The 22,643-nt window shown below is 44.7% G+C and overlaps 2 protein-coding genes across 2 annotated transcripts; one reads left to right on the forward strand and one right to left on the reverse strand.

Moving 5' to 3' along the window:
* Positions 1 to 3,277: 3,277 nt before the first annotated feature.
* On the reverse strand, positions 3,278 to 4,237 carry LOC118666771 (olfactory receptor 13C7-like). Its single transcript, XM_036329099.1, has one exon. The coding sequence runs from the start codon at positions 4,235 to 4,237 to the stop codon at positions 3,278 to 3,280; it is 960 nt and encodes a 319-aa protein (XP_036184992.1).
* Positions 4,238 to 15,672: 11,435 nt separating this feature from the next.
* Positions 15,673 to 16,629, forward strand: LOC118667710 (olfactory receptor 13C7-like). Its single transcript, XM_036331487.1, has one exon. The coding sequence runs from the start codon at positions 15,673 to 15,675 to the stop codon at positions 16,627 to 16,629; it is 957 nt and encodes a 318-aa protein (XP_036187380.1).
* The last annotated feature ends 6,014 nt before the right edge of the window (positions 16,630 to 22,643 follow it).

A 22,643-nucleotide genomic window follows, 5' to 3' on the forward strand; every position in this document is an offset into this window, starting at 1 on the left:
CGTGTGCCCAGACTATAAAGAAATTTAAAACATATTTGGGGGCCTTGGCCGGATGGCTAAGTGGGTTGGAGCTTCATCTCATTCACCAAAATGTTGCGGGGTGGGTTCTGAGTCAGGGCACATACCTAGGTTGTGGGTTTGATCTCCGGTGGGGGCGCATGCAGGAGGCATCCCATTGATGTTTCTCACGGCGAGGATTAAAGAATTGGGGAGGAAGCAAAGGGTTATAAAAATCTTCATTTCCAACCCTGTTGTTCTTATTTTTTCTTTGTTTTTTAAAATCCTCACCCAAGGATATTTTTTCCGATTTTTTTTTTTTTTAGAGAGAGAATGGAAAGGAGGGAGGAGGGGGAGAGAGAGAAAAATAAAAAACATTGCCGTGAGAGACATGCAACAGAGGTACATGCCGTTCGTTAACCGGGAATCGAACCCAAGACCTTTCTCTCCTTAGGCTGTGGCTCTAACCATGCAGCCAAACCGGCCAGGTCCCCAACCCTCTTATTAATCATTAATAAGACTTGCTTTAACCACATTATTAACAGCGAATTAGATGAAGTGGAGACCACAGAACAAAGATAAATGCAGAGACAGCACAGAGCGTAAGTGAGAAGCAGAGACCCCACCCAGGAGCCCCAGACCCACCCTGTGTCCTGTTGCTCACCCCTTCCTGGGCTATAACCACTTTTCAGAGCAGAGGCCCCACCCACCTCTGGGTAGCATGGAGGCTGGGATTGTGGTCAACTCAGGCCCACATGGAACTTTCTCCAGGATGGATCACATGTTAGGTTATAAAACAAGTCTTAACAAATTTAAGTATGAATGAATTCATACCAAGTATCTTTTCTGATCACAATGGAATGAAACTAAAAATCAATAGCAGAAGGAAAGCTGGAAAATTCACAAGTATGTGGAAATTAACACACTCATGAACGAACACCCATTGGGTCAAAGAAAAAAAATCACAAAGGAAACTAGAAAATAAATACATCCAGACAAATAAAAACACACACCACAATGCACCAAAACCTATGGGATGCAGCAGAAGCAGCCCGTCAGAGACAGCTCACTCCAACAGCTAAAACGGACGCGATGCTGATAACGGTCTTATTGCAATCTTCGACTAATCGGAGCTAGATTAAAACCCCCTCAGATTACCTCGCCAAGGGTTACACCAATGTACTGGGGTGAATGAAAGCAAGGGAGGCAATTTTAAATCTTTTTCTCAGTTACAATAGAGGCTAATATGCAGTGGGGTGCCCATGGGCTTCTTTTATAGAGAGGAAATACTTGAAAGCATTTCTGGATATTAGTTTATCAGACATGGTTGTGAGAGATTTTGGTTTATTCATGCATTCTTTTCACAACAGGAAGTCAAAATGTGGGAAATGACTGATTGAAGCAAAGGTCTGCGTACAGGAAATAACTGAGTTATGTTAGTACATTGTGGGAGAAAGCTTAAATTGGGCCGCCATAAATCAATGCATTGTTATTAATGCTTTCCCATTTCAATTATAAAACACAAAGCAAAGACACAAGTATGTGCACACACATGTATACAGTATGGGGCAAAAGTAGGTTTACAGTTCATACAGAAAATAATCCAGTAATAAATAATACAAGAATACACTCTGTGTTTTACACACTCACACTGTAAACCTAATTTTTCCCTATGCTGTACACCATTCTTAAAAGAGGTGCCATTTTCAATACACAGATTTTTTTCTGACATTTTAGATAATACAATTACATTAGTGGGTATTATGGATTCCAAATGTCTTCCCCCCCCCCCCAATCAAATAGGTTTTAAATATATAGACAGCAATAGAAAATGAATATAACTTTGGAGGCCCCTATCAACCAGTAAGGGGAGGGAGCTGATTTTTTTTAAAAAATTTATCTTTATTGTTGAGAGTATTACAGATGTCCCTCTTTTTTCCCCCTATAAACCCTTTGCGGCGGGAGCTGATTTAACATGGGGATGAGGAAGGAAGAGGGAGAAAAGAAAAAGAGAAAACAACCTCCTATATATTGATAATAGTTAAAGGACCTAGATTTGGTAATTAACAGACTTTTACCAATATAAATTTAAGAGGATTAAAATAATCTCTGTAATACAGTAAACGCATACTATTTCAATATGTTCCTTGGGTGTAGGAGAAAGTCGTGGACTTAGGGCTCCGGGAGCTACGCTGCTCCCAAGGCCAGTCTTACCTGTGCCACTGGTGGTAAGGAGTAACTGTTACTGCTGGCCTCTTATTAGTTGTGGAATTAAGAATGATTTTTGCATTTGCTTCCCCACAATCTTTTTGGGGTTTCATCACAGTGTGGCGTTCATGGAGTGTGTGCTGGGTGTATGTAACTGCCATCCAGGTGGCACATCAGCTGCATGGATGAAAGTTGGGGAGCTGCTGGCACCCAGTCATGTAGCTCTCTAGTAACTGCTGCAGTGAGGGGGCATATCTGCCTCTGAGCTTCTCTGCACTGACAATACAGAGGAGAATATGGCCAGCCGGTGTGGCTCAGAGATTGAGGATCGATCTATGAACCAGGAGGCCATGGTTTGATTCCCAATCAGGGCATATGCCTGGGTTGCTCAATCCCCAGTATGGGGCGTGGAGAAGGCAGCTGATCAATGATTCTCTCTCATCACCGATGTTCCTCTCTCTCTCTCTCTCTCTCTCTCTCTCTCTCTCTCTCTCTCTCTCTCTCTCTCCCTCTCTGAAATCAATAAAAATATATTTTTTAAAAAGAGGAGAATATGGTGAATGACAAGATTCCATTAGATCAAAACCAAGCAGATGCTCGAGATAAGTCATGCTAATATATGAGTGGCGTGCCTGTCATGGTGCTAATGATCGCTAATATACATTGAGGCAGATGACATTTTTTAATTGATCCCTGTATCATATAGAGCAAAGGTCTTTGGAATGAGACCAGAGCAGAACAGAGTAAGCAGCAGTTCTACACAGGGAAAGACAATATACTCTAAGGCCCTGTAGTATTCATATTTTTGTTTATTTCTTTTGACCACATCTGTAACTCTTTATAGCTATTCATCAAGTTCTGGTATCAGAGGATTTAAGATTTGGGCAGCAAAATATAGCTATTATACAATACAGCGTAGTTTTGTATGAAGCCAACAAACTAATCAGTAATGCCAGAAATGAAAAGGCTCTTTCCACTGGTAGCCAAGGACCTCCCTGGGTTACCATTTTCCCACAAGTACAATGAGGAGTTTGGAGGTCTTGCATTCTGACAGTCTGGGAAACTGTGACAGTCACTTAGTTAGGTGTTTCTGACTCACCAGGTTCCTCAGAGCAGCCTTCACATCCTTGTTCCTCAGGCTGTAGATGATGGGGTTGAGCATGGGGGTCACCACCCCATAGAAGAGAGAAATGAGCTTGTCTGCAAGGTCCTGTTTGTCTGCTCCCAATGGGTCCTTGGATTTGGGTTTCCCGTACATGAAGAGGATGGTCCCATAGAAGACGACCACGACTGTGAGGTGGGCAGAGCAGGTAGAGAAGGCCTTTCTCCTTCCCTCAGCTGAGGGGATCCTCAGGATGGTAGCAATGATGAACACATAGGAGACAAAAATGAACAGGACTGGGATTGCAAGGAAGATCATATTGGCCACAACCATGCTGATCACATTGATGGAGATGTCAGCACAGGCCAACTTCAGAACAGCCAGGATCTCACAGGTGAAGTGGTTGATGATGTTATCGCCACAGAAGGGCAGCCTCATGGCCTGGGATGTCTGAACTACTGAGTTGGCGATACCAGCTGCCCAGGAGCTGGCAGCCATGGGCAAGTAGGCAGCCTTGCTCATGACCACGGGGTACCTAAGGGGGCTGCAGATGGCCACGTAGCGATCAAACGCCATCATGCCCAGCAGCACACACTCTGTGGCTCCCATGGCAAAGGAGAGAAACATCTGCACAGCACAGGCTGAGAAGGGGATGGTTTTCCTTGGGGTCAGGAAGCTGTCAAGAATGAGGGGAACTGAGGAGGTGGTGTAGCAGATGTCCAGGAAGGAGAGGTTCCCCAGGAAGAAGTACATGGGTGTGTGCAGGTGGGAGTCAGAGATGGTCACCAGGATGAGGACCCCGTTGCCCAGCAGGATCACCAGATACATCAGCAGGATGAGCACAAAGAATGTTTTCTCCAATTTTGGGTGGGCAGAGAGGCCCAGGAGGATGAACCCCACCACGGGGGAGGTCTGGTTGGACCTGTCCATGCTGTATCTACTCTGTCACTTGCAGTAACTCAGAAGGTCAACCTCAGCACTTTCTGACTCCAAATGTGTAAAATCCCCACCCGGCCGAGCAAGTGGAGAATAGCGCTGACAATTTGGTCATCTCTACAGGATTCTAGGAAAAATGTAGCAGAGATCAATATTTAACCTCTGCTTTCGGTAAGAACAAACAAGTTAATTTGGACTAATTCTCCTGCAGATGGCAATTATAAACACTGGACAAACTATATAAAACTTCTGTGTAAAGTATCGGCAAGGTAAATAAAACAACAAGGAATCATAGGGTCATAATTCTGGGGTAAATAGGAACTCAGAGAAATAAGACCAGCATTTGAGGCTGTTTTCAACTGGGACATTTGCAGCTTCTGGAGGTGGTCACCGAGAGGCCAAGAAGCACTGCTGACAGCCTCCTGGAGGTGGGGAGCAGGTTTTGAAGTGCAAGGCCCACCATGAAGTTGTTCCTAATTAAAGTTCCTTCTGTTGGGGGGTCGGGGGGTGGGGAGGGGAGGATGGGAATCCGGCCCCCAGGGCAGCTCAATAAGAATAAGAGTGAATCAGAAGGAAACACACATTTACAGGTTTTGTAGCTAGCTTCAAATTTTCCCAAGCCCTGAAATTGGATTGAGGCTGTCTCAGATTTTTGGTGCTCCCAAATATCTAACAGAAGCAAACATAAATCCACTCTGAAGGAAGGTAACATCACTGCAGCTTCTAAATCATTTCAACAAAAATTTTGCCAATACAACATCTGGTATGTATATATTTTTAAAATATGGCACTCAGGTGACAAGACAACATAAATGAAAATCAACAGGGTGATTCAAGTTGTGGCTCATGAGCTTGTGAAGGTTAGTGCTCTCGTGGCCACCGCTGTGCCATGTGTGGGCCATGAATCGTGGGCCCTGGACCAAAATGGGCCACTAAGCTGCATAGTTCACAGTGGTCAAGACAAGGAAACAACTGAAGTGTCCTTCAATCGATGATTGGATAACAAAGATGTGGGACATCCATACAATGGAATAGTACCCAGCTGAAAGAAAAGATGAAATACTGCCATTTGTGACAAGGTGGATAGATTTTGAGAATACCATGCTAAAGCAGCAAAATCAGTAGACAGGAAAAGTCAAGAACCATATGATTTCACTCACTGGTGGGCTATCAAACTTAAAGCAACAAATGCAAAAACAAGACAAACAAACAAAAACACAGACAACAGTGTGGTAGTTACTGGAGGGAAAGCAGGATCAGGGAGGTAGTAAAGGTAGAAGGGGTCCTACATGGTGAGAGAAGGAGATTTGACTTTGGGTAGTAAACACACAATGTAATATACAGATTGTGTATTATATATAATTGTGCACTTGAAACCTATGTAATTTTAATAACCAACATCATCCTAATAAATTTATTATTTTTTTTAAGATTAGCAATAGGTAAAAAAAATGAAACTCAAGTGTCCCTTTCCTTGGGCTGGTGGGAGCCAAGAGCCTCTGCTTGGTGTTACCTGTTGAGAGAATTAGCCCAGACCACCGTGCCAAGGTCTGAACAGGCTGCTGATCCTTTTGTACAGTTAGCGCAGCAAATGGGCCTTGCTGAGGTTGAAGGAGAATTCTGACTGATCATCCCGTCTTGTCATCCTCCATCTGCCTGCACGGGAGGCACTGGCTTCTCCCTGACACTGTTCATAGAGCCCTATCAGCTCTTCTTTCTGGGAAGCTTGAATGTCTCCTCAGACTGCGAAGAGCTCCCCAAACTGGGATTGATGCTGGACCAGTAGAAAACTGTAGGCAACATTGAGGGTGTTGGGCACTGAGTTTTATTTGCTCTGTATCTAAAATACTCATGAACTTCCCACACGTCCATAGCTCCAAACGTTTTTAGTTATATGACCCCTTCCTTGGTGTACAGGGGCACCTCCTTCCTGGAGAACCAGACACGCCCCGGTTGGTACTTCACATTATAGCTGTTACCACACCAGTCCCATCATAATTCAATTCAGGTTGACAGATGTGTATTGGGCATCTGCTCTGGGCCAGGCAGAATTCTAGGTGCCAGGATCACAGCAATGAATGGCATAACCCCTAACTCAAAAAGCTCAAAATCTAGAGGGGAAGTGGTGATCACCATTATTAATTATGTAAGTAATTACATCGTCATCATTGTCAATGTTGTCGTCATCATCATCATCATCATCATCATCATCATTGTCATGGACTGTAATAATCACTCTAATGCTACTGACAATAGGCCTTAGGGTCTATTTCACAGTCTGCTCCCTTTCCAAAGCAGAAAGCCCCTTACTGTATTCCTCACAGTCCTCCCGCCTGGCCTGACACCCTGAGTGATTGGGGGGGGGGGGGGGGGGGTGCTATGATTAACTTCCTGGCCAGGGTCTTTTCACTTGGAAGTGGTTCCCCTTTGATACTGAGCTAAAATATGCTCCTTTGCAGCTTTCATCCCTCTTCCACAGAAAGCCCTCAAAATATCCAGAAATAGCTTGGCCAGCGAGGCTCAGTGGTTGAGCATTGACCCATGAACCAGGAGGTCACGGTTCAATTCCTGGTCGGGGCACATGCCCAGGTTTCGGGCTAGATCCCCAGTGTGGGACATGCAGGAGTCAGCAGGAGGCAGCTAATCAATGATTCTCTCTCATCATTGATGTTTCAATCTCCCTCTCCCTCTTCCTTCCTCTCTGAAATCAATAAAAATATACACATTTTAAAATCCAGAAACAGTGTGGCTTCAGCACGAACATAAACAAGAGTAGTCTCTCTTCTTCTCTGAGGGCCTTTAAAAAATCAGTATCTCTCTTAGAGGCACATGCACCACCCACTCTCTCTAAAAAAAAAAAAAAAAATCAATGGAAAAATATCCTCAGGTGAGGACTAACAAAAAACAAACAGAAAAACCAACCAACCTGCGCTTACCTTTACCAGAAAAATGGTGAGTAACAACATTTGTTTCCTAAGGGCTGGAAGAGGCCACGTGTCAGACATGGTGACACTGGGTCTGAAGCTCCAGGGTGAGAGTTCAGAACGTGTGACAGGTGCAGGGTCCAGCCAGTCCCTCCCTCCGCCTGCCGTGTGTGTTCAAGGGCACATTCTCCAAAGGACTGGACAGTGCCCTTAGATGATAATTTAAACTCCAGTCTGCTCTTTGGGACCATTTTAGTCCCTAAAGTCATTTAAAGTTTGGAAAGTGAATTGTACTCAGTTTAGAAAGTTTGTATTCTTCTGGGATAAGATCCCCAAGATCCAATTAGGATGAAGGCGCTGGGGGAGGTTTGCTGCCTGCTTCCTCTTTCCCTCCCTCCATTTCGCCCTTTCTCCTTCCCTTCCTTCCTCTTCTCTGAACGCTGTAATCCCATTCAGAGTCCAGAAGCCCCCAGTCTTTTCTCCTGTGTTGTAGCCAAGTCTGTGCTTAGTGTTTTTTTTGTTTGTTTGTTTGTTTTTATTTTTTATTGATTTCAGAGAGAAAGGGAGAGGGAGAGAGAGAAACATCAATGATGAGAGAATCATTGATCGGCTGCCTCCCGCACTGGGGATTGAGCCGAAACCGGGGCATGTGCCCTTGACGGAATTGAATCCGGGACCCTTCAGTCCGCAGGCCGATGCTCTATCCACTGAGCCAAACCAGTCAGGGCCTTATAGTGGTTTATAGAAAGTCTGAGTGAAAGACATACTTTTCCTTTAAATTTTCAACTCATTGGATGAGGCCCGTTGAAGTAACCTGCCCTGTTCTTCCTCAGACTTCACTTGAAATCTATCTAAATCATTGTCCTTGCAGCGTCCTATCATCCGTGCATGTGCTTTGAGAGCTCCTGGGAGTCACTGACAGAATGCGAACCAGAACAGGGATGGGTACAGAGAAGGGTACATTCCTTTATTCAGCAAGTGACTATTGCATACAATGCGGTAAATATTCTGCCTTCCGGAGTGCACCCTCTAGCGGTCAGAGAGAGTCACATGAAAGAAAATTACCAAACAAGGTAGAAGTGCAGGGCAGGGAGATGCCCACACTGCTCTGAAAGCCGGGGGAGGCTGGGGCCGGACTTCCTGCCGGTGACCTGAGGTCCGCGGTGAGCTGGAGCTGGCTCACCAATTGTGCAATCTCCTCCCAACTTCCGTGTAGCGATGTTGCTGGGAGTTTGAAATTGGATATCGTGGGAGTGTTTACACCACAGAAATTGGCACATGATCCAGATCCGGGCTTTTTTTTTGCTCTGGAGATCCAGCTGTGAAACATTTACAGCACACTACTGGAATGGATGAGTGGCCGTTTGCCGGAGGAAGGGGAATTGGGAAGCACCCCAGGCAGAAGGGGCTGCATAAACAAAGGCACCGAAATAAGAGCCCAGCGCTGGGGAGTGATCAGCAGGGCAGTATTGCTAGAGCAGGAAGGGGCAGGTGCTGCAGATGGGGAGGAAGGCAGCGCTGGACCTGTAGTTGGTCTTTTTGAGCATTCTGGGGAGTTAGGACTTTCTCCTGTAGGGGAAGAGGAGCTGCTTAGGAGTTTTAAGCAAAGGTCTGACATGATCAGATTTGCATCTTAGGCTGATCCTTCTGGGCACAATGTGGAGTCCTAGAAGGAAAAGCAAGACAGGGACAGAGAGCTTATGGTAAAGAAAAAATAACTGTAAACACCCCAAATCTGAGGACATAAAAAGACATCCAGAGTCTGTAAGCCCGTAGTCTCCCAAATAGACTGAACACAAAGAAGCCAACACTAAGTCACATTATAATTAAACTATGGAAGTCAAAGATAAAAAGACAATGTTGAAAGCAGCAAGAGATAAGTGACTTGTCACATGCCAGGGAACTCCCCTAAGGCTATTATGCAAGACTAGATGGGTAATGTTTGTAGAGAGATGGAAATTCTAAGAATACAAAAGAAATGCTAGAAATGAAAAACACTGCAATGGAAAGGAAAAATGCCTTTGATGGGGCTCATTAGTAGACTGGAGGACACAGCTGAGACAAGAGTCTCTGAGCTTGAGGATATGTCACCAGGTAGTTCCAAAATAGAAAAGAAAAAAGACACCCCTCCTCCCCCCAAAAAGTAGAGCATCCAAGAACTGTGATAAAACTATGAAAAGTGTAACATAACGTGTAATGGGAATACCAGAAGCAGAAGAGAGAAAGGAACAGAAAACTACTTGGAGAATGTAAAGGGATCCTGAGATCAAAAAGTTTGAGAACTACTGCCTTAAACATTTCTTTTAATTTAAAACAAATAACTGGACGTATTTGCCAAACTTTTAGTGCAGAAAAAGAGCTTTTTCTTTGCTATGAGCCCACAATTTGGACTCTTCACTAACCACACCTATGATACATTGTCTATAATGTTCTATTTCAACTTTCTTAAAGTGGAGTAAAAACTCAAAGACTTCTTTTTTGCAAAAGTATCAAAGTGCAGAATCTGTCTAGAATTTTACAGCGATCTCCCTGACATCTGATATGACAATAATTTATTTTAACAACTTGCCTTTAATGAGTCGCTCCAAAGCAGCGGTTCTCAACCTGTGGGTCGCGACCCCTTTGGCGGTCGAGTGACCCTTTCACCGGGGTCGCCTAAGATCATCCTGCATATCAGATATTTACATGACGATTCATAACAGTAGCAACATTACAGTTATGAAGTAGCAACGAAAATAATTTTATGGTTGGGTCACATGAGGAACTGTATTTAAAGGGCCAGAAGGTTGAGAACCACTGCTCCAAAGCATTCCACTTAGTTTTCATAAAAGCAACTCTTTTCACCCTTTGTGGCTCAGTGTATTTAGTTTAAATAAAATTAATATAACTACAAGGTTAACAACTGGCTTGAGTAACCAGAGGGACATAGATAACTGCCTCTTAGCGTACCTCCCCGCCAGTAGGAGCAGACCTGCCTGACACCCCACCCTCCCTGAGCCGGTGACTTGCCATGGTTGTTGGCGCATGCATTTTGCAGAGGGAATGAGTATTGTTAGTTCATCTGGGGAAACAGTTAAAGGGAGGTTGATTAAAAGCACTCTGTTCGCAACAAGTGGCAACAACTACTAAAATTAGCACCTCACTGTCAACTCAAGCCCTCCGTGTCTACTCCATTACAGGAGAGATTTTGTATTTCTCGCCTTATCCTCAGTGCCTGGCTGAGAATAAGGAGATGGGCAGAGGAATTCACTGTTTTGACTGAATGTCAAGACAACCTTTTGGTCCCCGGTCTCCTGTGCGAGCTTAAACACCCTCCCTGCTGTCTCCTGTTTTGTTCTGTGTTTCTTTTCTTCTCTTAGTTTTGAACCCCTGCCCTCCTTTCAGTCTTTTTCTTGACCCCTGACCTGTCCCTAAGCCTTATAGTTTCTTCTCCTGACAGGTCTCTCACATGGGTGCCCTCACACTCTCCCCTCTGGCCTCCCACCTGGCTCTTCCTTGCTTCTGGGCTCCCACAGAACTTAGGGGCACTTGGCAATCATCTCACAGACTGTAGCTGTCACCCGCCCTTGTCATTTCTGCTCTCTTTCTAGTGTGTGGTGCCGGCCTTTGGTCCATGTCTCATGCTTCCTGTTTTTAGGGGCAGAGGCCAGGCCTGGGCAGCTCTGGAGGGACAGTGTTGAGGGGCTGCAGGGAGGGCCAGCTTGCTCAGGAAAAAGGCAAACCTTCGGCCTCTTGCTTTGACACTTAGCCTTGCAAAAACCAGTACAGAGCCCCGCTAACAGACACCATTGTGGTCAAAGCACACCCAGACCTTCGTTATCCCTCTACGTCCAGGAATGTCTGCAAAGACATTTCTTTGTTTTTTAAAAAGAAATGTATTTTATTGATTTCAGAGAGGAAGGGCGAGGGAGAGACAGATGGAAACAGTGATGAGAGAGAATCATTAATCGGCTGCCTTCTGCACGCCCCACGGTGGGGACGGCGCCTGCCAGCCAGGCATGTGCCTTTTTTTTTTTTTTTTAATTAAATCTTTATTGTTCAGATTATTACATTTGTTCCTCTTTTTTTTCCCCCCATAACTCCCCTCCTCCCAGTTCCCGCCCCACCCTCCGCCCTCACTCCCCACCCACTGTCCTCATCCATAGGTGCACAATTTTTGTCCAGTCTTTTCCCGAATCTCCCACACCCCTTTCCCCCCCAGGAATAGTCAGTCCATTCCCTTTCTATGTCCCTGATTCTATTATAATCAACAGTTCATTCTGTACATCAGATTATTTATTCACTTGATTCTTAGATTCACTTGTTGATAGATGCATATTTGTTGTTCATAATTTGTATCTTTACCTTTTTCTTCCTCTTCCCCTTCTTAAAGGATACCTTTCAGCATTTCATATAATCCTGGTTTGGTGGTGATGAACTCCTTTAGCTTTTCCTTATCTGTGAAGCTCTTTATCTGACCTTCAATTCTGAATGATAGCTTTGCTGGATAAAGTAATCTTGGTTGTAGGTTCTTGGTATTCATCACTTTGAATATTTCTTGCCACTCCCTTCTGGCCTGCAAAGTTTCTGTTGAGAAATCAGCTGACAGTCGTATGGGTATTCCCTTGTAGGTAACTGAGTTTCTTTCTCTTGCTGCTTTTAGGATTCTCTCTTTATCTTTTGCTCTTGGCATTTTAATTATGATGTGTCTTGGTGTGGTCCTCTTTGGATTCCTTTTGTTTGGGGTTCTCCGCGCTTCTTGGACCTGTAAGTCCATTTCTTTCACCAGGTGGGGGAAGTTTTCTGTCATTATTTCTTCAAATAGGTTTTCAATATCTTGCTCTCTCTCATCTTCTGGCACCCCTATAATTTGGATGTTGGTACGCTTGAAGCTGTCCCAGAGGCTCCTTACACTATCCTCGCATTTTTGGATTCTTTTTTCATTTTGCTTTTCCGGTTGGGTGTTTTTTGCTTCCTCGCATTTCAAATCATTGACTTGATTCTTGCGCTCCTCTGGTCTGCTGTCGGGAGTCTGTATAATATTCGTTATTTCAGTCCGTGTATGCTTAATTTCTAGTTGGTTCCCCAATATAAGATCGAGGGTCTCATTAGTTTTCTTGTAGATCTCATTAAGTTTATCGGCGGCTTCTAAACAGTTCTTGAGAGACCTTAAAAGTGTGGTTCTGAACTCTATATCTTCCATTGACAATTTTGTCCTGTTTCTTAGTCTCCGAATTTTGTTATGCTTCCTTGGTGCACCCCCTAGTGGTCTTTGTTCGCAGTCTTATAGTTAAATCTTGATTGTTGTAGCTAATTCCAGGGAGGGTTTGACCTCCAGGCCAAGTGGCTATGAGAATCAGCTGTGTCAGCAGTGAGAGAACTTCTGTCCTCTAGAGAGGTGCTAATCTAGCCTTTGCCTGAGGCTATCCGGCAAATGCCTCTGTGCAGGGCTTGGGCGGGGCGGGTCGCACAGGATCAACAGGGTGGGCTGGAGAGAGCAGTTATGGCGGCTCTCAGTCCTGTCCCCAGGGGCTCTGCCTCTCTGAGTCCCAGCACCCACTGCAAAGCTCAGAGAGAAAGCTGCACTCGCTCTGACCGAAGCCAGACAGTCCTGCTTCTCCCGTTTGAGTCTGGGTCCCTAAAGACTCGCCTGTATCTGGAGCTCAGAGTCTGCGACTCCCTCCAGATTGAAAACGCCAACCGCGCCCTCCGCCGCCAGCCCGCTCCTCGCACTCCGAACCTCAGAATTTGACTTCAGCACTGCGCCTCCTCTGAGTGTCCGTATGCGTTTCTCTTTCCTCCTAGTTGTAGGACTTCCACTCAGCCGGCGTTCCTGTGGTTCTGGGTGCTGTCCCTTCCGTTTTTTGGTTTCACTTTTGAAGTAGTTGTTCAAAGCAGCAAACTCCGGCGTTAACCTATGCCGCCATCTTGGTTCTCCTAAAGTAGTGTGTCGGGCATGTGCCTTGACCAGGAATTGAACCGTGACCTCTTGGTTCATAGGTTGATGCTCAACCACTGAGCCACCGCAGCTGGGCTAAGGAATATTTCTTTGTAGTGAGAGGCCTTACATAGAACTGTCTGAATCTTATCTAATTGGGTTTACAGGACACCAGCCCTAAGCTCCTGTGAGGACTATCACCAAACTTTAAATTGCTTCTGGGATTAAAACTGGCCCCAAACAACCAGAGCTCTAAATTGCTCCACGGCTCCGGGACAGAGCCTCTGGGGAGAGGGTGAGGGGCGAAGAGCAGGGGGTGTCTGCCCTGCGCATGCAGGCTGGGCATGGCTGCCGGGACCCCTGGGAAGCAGCTCCTCAGCCTGTCCTTCCTCTTGTTCTCTTGCTGGGCATGGAGCAGGCCACTGACAGGGAGCAGCCAGAGCCCCTCACCTGTGGTCAACCCTAAGCCCTCCTTACCGGGCTGTGAAAGTGAAGGGATGGCTGAGTCTCAAGACAACTAAGCAGGATTTGCTTCCAGGCACAGCCCCAGCAGGGAGGGCTGGACCAGGGACGGGCAAGCAGGGCAGCTGCAGCAAATCACCTCCCAAGCCCGGGGCCTTCCAGCATCCTCCAGCCATGAGACCGCTGTCCAGGTGAGCGCCTGTCCCCACCATGGCTCACCCCACACTGAGTTCTCTCTGTGGCTAAAGCTTCTTCAGGTAGGTGGTGGAAGAGAAGAGGTGGTTGTGAGGGAGACTTGGTCACAGCTTCCATGTCTCTGAGGGTTTTTCTAGGGGAAGGGAGCAGGCATGTCCTGGGAGCCTAGACCCGTGTGGGGGCAGACAGAGTGAGGAGTGGGGAGGACATTAGAGGAAGGAAGTTTCTCCTTAAAGTCGGGGAAACTTTCCAACAATCAAGCCTGCCTGACAAAGGAATGGGAAGCAGGCACTCACAAAACTCCAGATTTTCACAGCAGAAATGGGAAAATAGTGTTTCATAGGAGGTGTTCCTACAAGGGCGGTGAAAGAGGTAAGGCTAGTTATTTTACAGCATTCCTGCCAAGTCTGCGAATCTCCAGTCAATAATATTAATATCTCTAAAAACAGATTTCTTTTCCCTAAATATTTCCAACGTCCAGAGTTAATCTCTGAAAATTGCATGAGGATAGCTTCCCAATGGCTTCTCCTATTCAATCGCCCCCCAACCAGCAACAGTGTAATAGTCACCGATGCAATGAGGGAAGCCCAGAGACCCCCTCCCACCCCCACACCCCCACACCCAAGCCCTGCTCTGAGCAGATACTTTGGAGAAAGGTGCGACCCCTGTCTCTTTCATGAGTGTCCTAGGGAGAGTGAGGAGGACCACGGCTTCATCCTTGCTCCTCTGCTTCTCCGTGAACCTGCTCTGGCACACAATGGAGGAGCCAGAATACAATCAGGGTGGTGAGGGAGGAGCCCGGGGGAGAAGGTCGGGAACCAGGCTCCGGGCCTGGCCCTGTCTGCGCTGCCTGTGACCGCTCTGATCTTGTCTCCCCATTTTAACATGAGCAATCGAGGCTTGCGGTTTTCTCTAATGCAGGGGGCCGTTCTGTAGTGACTGAAGGACAGCCTATATGCAGTGCCTCCTTTGGGTGGCCTCTCTGCAAGGCTGGGTAGAACTGTCTGCTTTCCTGTGGAGAAAGCATTGCTGTGGCGTTGCAGTGGCTATCACGGTCAACTCACACAGAGAAGGGTCTGAGCTTGGAGTCGTGACATAAAACAGCTCCAGAAGCATGGAGCCTGGTCACAGTGTCACCGATGCTCACAGTGGGAGGCATAGAGGACACTTGTCCTTGGATTCTTTTCCTGCTCCCCAACCCCCAGGGCTGGAGTAGACTGAGGAGGCTGCAGTGCCGTGGACTAAGGCATGGGTAGAGAGGGGGGATGTGGAAGTGCTTCTGTTAGGGTCTCCTTCGTCCACCAGCCAGAAACTCCTTACTGACAGTGTCATGAAGGGAGGTCACCAAACATTAGAAATGAAGTATAAACCAGGCATCGAGTAACACATGTAAATGCTAGGCAGACCCTGATCATCACATTCCTTTTGTACAGGACTCCAGGGGGAGCCAAATTACCATCAGAAGAATTATTACACAAGCACAGAATTAGAGCCAGGGGAGTGAGGCAAAGTCAGCGGTCAGCATCACTGAGTAGGACAACCTCCCAGGACACTGGAGGGACAACTTGGGGACAGGCAGGGCTGACCCTCCGGGTTTCTGTTTTATGGTCCTCCTGGAGGTTTATCCTTATGCAACCCTTTCTTCAAGTGCTAACACTATTGATCCGGCTAAAATTCTTTCCTAACTCATGGTTTGATTAGATTTCCAGACTGTCCCTTTCCTGCTTTTGATGTGGGACAGCCTGAGATTTAAGGTAACTTTAGTAGACAGTGAATTTTGTCCCTTAGACACTGATATTATAAACTGGTGTGTCAAAGGGTGCATTTAATTATAATTGCTGGAAGCACCTCATTATAATCCCCAATATTGATCCCTATAAACATGTGTCTGCTGTCCTCAGTTTCCCTGAAGGTAGAAGAGAGAATTTAAAATGGAAGAGGCCAACCAATCCAAGGTAGCAGAATTTGTCTTGCTGGGGCTTTCAGATCAGCCGAAGCTGGAGAAAACGTTCTTTGTGCTCATCCTGCTGATGTACCTGGTGATCCTGCTGGGAAATGGGGTCCTCATCCTGGTGACCATCCTTGACTCCCACCTGCACACGCCCATGTACTTCTTCCTGGGGAACCTCTCCTTCCTGGACATCTGCTACACCACCTCTTCCATCCCTCTAGTCCTGGATGGCTTCCTCACTCCCAGGAAAACCATCTCTTTCTCAGCCTGTGCTGTGCAGATGTTTCTCTCCTTTGCCATGGGAGCCACCGAGTGTGTGCTGCTGGGCATGATGGCGTTTGATCGCTACGTGGCCATCTGCAACCCCCTTAGATACCCCGTGGTCATGAGCAAGGCTGCCTACGTGCCCATGGCTGCCAGCTCCTGGCTGGCGGGTGGAGTCAACTCTTTGGTGCAGATCTCTCTTGCAGTACAATTACCCTTCTGTGGGGACAATGTCATCAACCATTTTACCTGTGAGATCCTAGCTGTCTTGAAGTTGGCTTGTGCTGACATCTCCATCAATGTGATCAGTATGGGGGTGGCCAATGTGATCTTCCTGGGGGTCCCAGTTCTGTTCATTTGTGTCTCCTATATCTTTATCCTCACCACCATCCTGAGGATCCCCTCAGCTGAGGGCCAGCGAAAGGCCTTCTCTACCTGTTCTTCGCATCTTACTGTGGTGGTCATCTTCTATGGGACTATCCTTTTCATGTATGCCAAACCCAAATCCAAGGACCCACTGGGGGAGGACAAGCAGGACGTTTCAGACAAGCTCATCTCTCTCTTTTATGGGGTGCTGACCCCCATGCTCAACCCCATCATCTACAGCCTGAGAAACAAGGATGTGAAGGCCGCTATGAAAAACCTAGTGAGTCAGAAATGCTTCACCCCGTGATACTAGGAAGAAGCAGAGTAGTATCTTGTGATTCTGTGCGCACAGGGGATCCCCTAAGAAATGGCCACATGATAAGTACAGACTTGCTCAGTTTTATCACACAACTGTCCAAACAATGTACATCAGGACGGGACTTTCCTGAGTGATTAACAATGCAACATCAACTCTCTAGGATGAAGAGGGGGTTGTGCTAAATCATGTAGAACCAAGAGTAAGTGACTTTTAACATTTATTTTTATTCTGAAAAAAATAAGCAATAAAATTACAACTTTGTAAAAAAAACTATACTTCTTTCTTAGTTCATGGACAGACTAGCTGAAATTTGTACGTGCCAATTACGTTGTTCTCTGCTCTACTGTGTAATGGGGAGCATGGCATTGAGGAACAGTTACTAGTTAATTGGTGTCCAAACTAAAATCCAATCTGCATTTTGGATAGTTACCAACGCCAAGACATGCCAAATGACATTACTTAATGCCTCTTTGTAGGAGCTCAGAGTGTTTCCAGTTTAATTATTTCCTGTTTAATATTCTAGAGCCAATTTTGGGGAACTCCTCTTGCTGTACATAGAGCATATCTATTCCTACTCTTCCCCCTCAGTCCCCAACTAATCTAATTTCTGCAAAGAGAAAAAAATTTTTAAACCATTATAACTTTGCTCCAGAAGGTAAAGGGAAATATAACTATAATGTATGAATAGATAGAAAAATAGGGAAAGTAAAAAAGGATAACATGAAAATTCTAGAACTAAAACCTGAAATATTCAAATTAAAAATAGAAGCTGGGCTTTTATTTATTTTTTTTTAATTTTTTATTGATTACGTTATTACATATGTGTCATTACCCCCATACCCCCCACTCATGCCCTCACCCCCCTGTTGTCTGTGTCCATTGGTTAGGCCTATATGCTCACATATAAGTCCTTTGGTTGATCTCTCCCCCTTACCCCCACTCTCCCCTACCTTCCCTCTGAGGTTTGACAGTCTGATTGATGCTTCTCTGTCTCTGGATCTGTTTTTGTTCATCAGTTTATGTTGTTCATTATATTCCAAAAATGAGTGAGATCATGTGATATTTATCTGAAGCTGGGCTTTTAAATTATTGGAGATTACAGAAGGAAAAGTCAACAAAATAGACCAATAAATTGTATTCAATCTGAAAAACAGAGATAAAAGATTGAAACAAATGAGTCTTTGAAAATTTTGGGACCATAAAAAATGGTCTAACATATAAATTTGAATCACAGAAGATAAAAAGAGAGAAATAATGAAGCAGAAAAATATTTCAAAAAAAAATAAATAGAGAAAAATACCTAAGACGTGGCAAAAGACATAAAAACGCAGATTCAAAAAACAGAAATTTTTATAGTAATACACAAAAATAAAAAGAATAAAATATATCATAGATACATCATAATCAAACTGTTGAAGAGGAAAAATAAAGAGAAAATCTTAAAAGGAGATTTGAATGACTGATGGCTTTTCATCAGAGAAAACAAGCTAGAATACAGTGAAAAACATTTTAAGAATATTAAAAAAGAAAATAAACCATTCTATAAGCAGCAAAAAAATTTTAAGAATTAATACAAAATAGGAGAAACCAAGATGGCGGCATAGGTAAACACCTGAAATTGCTACCTCGCACAACCACTTCAAAAATACAACGAAAAGACAAAACAAACATCATCCAGAACCACAGGAAGGCTGGCTGAGTGGAAATTCTACAACTAGAAGGAAAGAGAAAAGCACACTGAGACTCAGAGGAGGTGTGGAAGTAAAGTGCAGAGGTATGGAGGCGCACAAGGAAAGGGCTGGCAACTGAGGATGCGGTTGTCTTTTTCAATCAGGAGGGAGTCATAAGTTCCGGACTGCTCTGAACTCCAGTTCCGGGCGAGTCTCTGGGGACCCAGACTCATACGGGGAGAAACTGGACTGTCTTGCATCGGGCGGAACTCAAGGGCGGCTTTCTCTCAGAGGTGCTTGCAGCGATTACCGCCGGACACTGAGACCCAGGGCTCTTAGGACAGGGCTGAGGATCAGCCATAGCTGTTTGCTATGCCCTGTTGATTCCCTGAGACCCCGCCCCACCCAAGCTGTGTGCAGAGGATTTTGCATATGAATGGCCTGGCCCTCTACAATCTAAAATTACCTAACAAACTGCAGCTGGGTCAGAGAGACCCAGAACATCCAAAAGAAGGCCCAAGGCCCCACAGCAGCTTGCATTGCTTCACAGCTGGGCCTCATCCGGGCACCTCCAAACCCCAAACAAAGAAGAGAAATCTGCAGATCTCTTCGTAGCTCCTGATGGGTAGCCTCAGGCAGAGGCTAAATTAGCACCTCCTTAGAGATCCAAGAGCCAGTATACCCAGTGGTCAGAGTGGGATCATTCAGATTACAACTCCTCAGATCCATAAGGGACACACTAAGGGGGCAGACTCAGTGAGCACCAAAGCCCCACTGAAGCAAGTCTTGCCTCATAAGGGTGTCTTCAGCCCAGAAGTTCTCCCACTGTACACACAGCTGAATCTCACAGCCAATTGTCCTGGAGGTCAATTCCTCCCACTGATACCAACAACAATCAAGGCCTAACTACAACAAGACTGTGCACAAAGCCCACAAAGGGGTGCACCAAGAGTGTCCACCTCAGGTAATTGGGGAGGCTGAGCCACTGGGCCCTATAGGACACCTAGCACACAAAACCACTCTACCAACACAGGGAAGCAGCCAAAGTGTGGAGACAAAGAAACAGGACACAAATGACAGAAATGGAGGGAAGCAAACGACTGGATATAGAGTTCAAAACCACGGTTATAAGGTTTTTCAAGAATTTTCTAGAAATCGCTGATAAATTTAGTGAGACCCTCCATAAATCTAGTGGATATGAAAAAGAAATTAAGACACTAGAAATTAAGCATACACTGACTGAAATAAAGAATATCATACAGAGATCCAACAGCAGACTAGAGGATCGCAAGAGTCAAGTCAAAGATTTGAAATACGAAGAAGCAAAAAACACCCAACCGGAAAAACAAAAAGAATCCAAAAATATGAAGATAGTGTAAGGAGCCTCTGGGACAACTTCAAGCGTACCAACATCCGAATTATGGGGGTGCCAGAAGAAGAGAGAGAGCAAGATATTGAAAACCTATTTGAAGAAATGATGACAGAAAACTTCCCCTACCTGGTGAAAGAAATGGACTTACAAGTCCAGGAAGCACAGAGAACCCCAAACAAAAGGAATCCAAAGAGGACCACACCAAGACACATCATAATTAAAATGCCAAGAGCAAAAGACAAAGAGAGAATCTTAAAAGCAGCAAGAGAAAAACAGTTAGTTACCTACAAGGGAGTACCCATATGACTGCCAGCTGATTTCTCAACAGAAACTATGCAGGCCAGAAGGGAGTGGCAAGAAATATTCAAAGTGATGAATAGCAAGAACCTACAACCAAGATTACTTTATCCAGCAAAGCTATCATTCAGAATTTAAGGTCAGATAAAGAGCTTCACAGATAAGAAAAAGCTAAAGGAGTTCATCACCACCAAACCAGTATTATATGAAATGCTGAAAGGTATTCTTTAAGAAGAGGAAGAAGAAGAAAAAGGTAAAGGTTCATAATTTTTTTATGAACAACAAAGACATATCTATCAACAAGTGAATCTAAAAATCAAGTGAATAAAAAAACTGATGAACAGAATAAACTGGTGAATATAATAGAATCAGGGGCATAGAAAGGGAGTGGACTGACAATTCTCAGGGAGAAAGGAGTGTGGGGGGTGCGGGAAGAGACTGGACAAAAATTGTACACCTATGGATAAGGACAATGGTGGGGGGTAAGGGCAGAGGGTGGGGTGGGAACCGGGTGGAGGGGAGCTATGGGGGGAAAAAGAGGAACATCTGTAATAATCTGAACAATAAAGATTTAATTTAAAAAAAGAAACAAATAATAACAAATTACAAAAAAAAGAATAATACAAAATAATGGTTCTTTTAGATAAATGAAAACTAAGAGTATTTATTTCCAGCAGATCCGTATTACAGGAAATCTAAAGGAAGTTTTTCATGTTGAAAACTTATGGTATCAAATGGAACTCAGTTTTTTAAGAAGGAAAGAAGAGCACTGGAGATTATAAATATGTGGGTACATAGAAAATTCTATTTTTCTTTTAATTTCTTCAACATTTATATGAGCATTTAAAGCTGAAATTATAACATCATATGGATTATGGTTTATGTAGATCTAATACAGATTATGTAGACCTGAGCACATATTATCTAAGTTCTCTGCTTCAGGGTCTTTCCCAGGACTGCTATCAAAATGTTGGCTAGGGCTGGAATCTCATCTGAAGGTTTGACGGGAAGGTTTATTTCCAAGCTTATTTACATGGATATTGGTGAAATTTGGTGCTTTGAGGGTTGTTGGTCTGAGGACCTCAGTTCTACATTGTCTGTTGCCCAGAGATTTCTCTCAGTTCCTTGCCAAATGGGTCTCTCCAAAACGGCTATTTGCTTCATCAAATCCAGAAAAAGAGTGCAGTCTTCTGGTTAAAAGCAAGTCACTAACAGGGAGGAAATTAGACAAAGCCATAAATCCCAGTAGGCAAGAATCACTGGGGCCATCTTAAAAGCTGCCTCACCCTAACTGGTTTGGCTCAGTGGATAGAGCGTCGGCCTGCGGACTCAAGGGTCCCAGGTTCGATTCCAGTCAAGGGCATATACTGTGGTTGCGGGCACATAACCAGTAGGGAGTGTGCAGGAGGCAGCTGATCCATGTTTCTAACTCTCTATCCCTCTCCATTCCTCTCTGTAAAAAAATCAATAAAATATATTAAAAGAAAAAAAAAAAGCTGCCTCCACATTTCAGATTCTACCAAAATAGAATGGCCTCCCTGGACTGTGTTCGATACCTCCTATTCTATGAAGTGTTTTTTGTTTTTTGTTTTTTTTTTTAAAAAAAACAACTTGTGAAGGCTGTGGAAGAAATACTCAAGCCCAAGGACCTGTGCCAACCTCTGTCCCCAACATGGTTTTCTGCTTCCCTCCACCCCTTGCCTATCCCTTTATTTGTAAATTATCCTCCATGTTCAAGGCCTGGCTAGAAACTGCCTCCTCCTTGAAGTCTCCCCACAGCTCTAGAGCTCCAGGTGAAAGTCTTCCCAAGTCATGACCTTGAGCACTTGGTTTAGAAGCATTGTGCTCACAGCTGCGGGTTCCATGTGTCACAAGCATAGCATGTTTATAAATAATTCTTATCTTCCCAGCTGCTCTTTTCAAGAATGATAAGCCTTTTGAAGTTTGCAGAAATTCAATCAGGACATGGAAATGCTTCCCTGGATGTCCTTCAGTGGCTTAAGAGTGGGAAGTTCCATCAGGAACAAAGGAAGGAGAAAAAGAAGTCTTCTCGGAGTGCTTTCAGCAATAATTGGATCTTGGGGACATTGATTCAGAAATATAAAAAGTTTTCTGACTTCCTATGATTCCATTTCCAAACTTTTAATCACTCCAGGGAACACAGTGGTTCTAATTACAGTGCTGATTTCAATTTTCCTTCTACATGTGCTAGTGGTTCCTTTGGGTATTTTGCCTAAAACACAGAACCAAGGCAGAGTGGAGGAAACCGGCTTTCATCACTTCTTCAGATAAGAGGCGGATATCGCAGCTTGGGCTTTCCAAACTGGTGTTGCTACTTCTGGCCCATGGCTGTCCCCAAACATAGGGACCTTTTCTCAGTAGGCTCCTGATCAAGGTAAGTGAGAGTTCTTATAAGAGTAATCCTTAACCTTTTATTAACACAGTAATATTTTCAGCTTCTGGATTTTTCTTCCAAAGGGGTGAGGGCTTGAGAAGGGAAGAAGTGAAACAATTTCGGTGGTTTCACAAAGATTGAGGGCCATACAGATCTCCTTCTTCCTGGGTCAGAAAAGCCGAGATGGCAAGAAACCTATGAAACTTTTCAGTCTCATTTCATGAACTCACTAACTTCAGAGACACCTTGAGAAATGAGAGGGTCACAT

This window comes from Myotis myotis, unplaced genomic scaffold, assembly GCF_014108235.1.
Source record: "Myotis myotis isolate mMyoMyo1 unplaced genomic scaffold, mMyoMyo1.p scaffold_m19_p_12, whole genome shotgun sequence".
NCBI classification, from domain to species: Eukaryota; Metazoa; Chordata; class Mammalia; order Chiroptera; family Vespertilionidae; genus Myotis; species Myotis myotis.

Excerpts from the sequence above, each read along its gene's own strand:
- LOC118667710 (XM_036331487.1), top strand. The coding sequence starts at position 15,673 with ATGGAAGAGGCCAACCAATCCAAGGTAGCAGAATTTGTCTTGCTGGGG.
- LOC118666771 (XM_036329099.1), bottom strand. The coding sequence starts at position 4,237 with ATGGACAGGTCCAACCAGACCTCCCCCGTGGTGGGGTTCATCCTCCTG.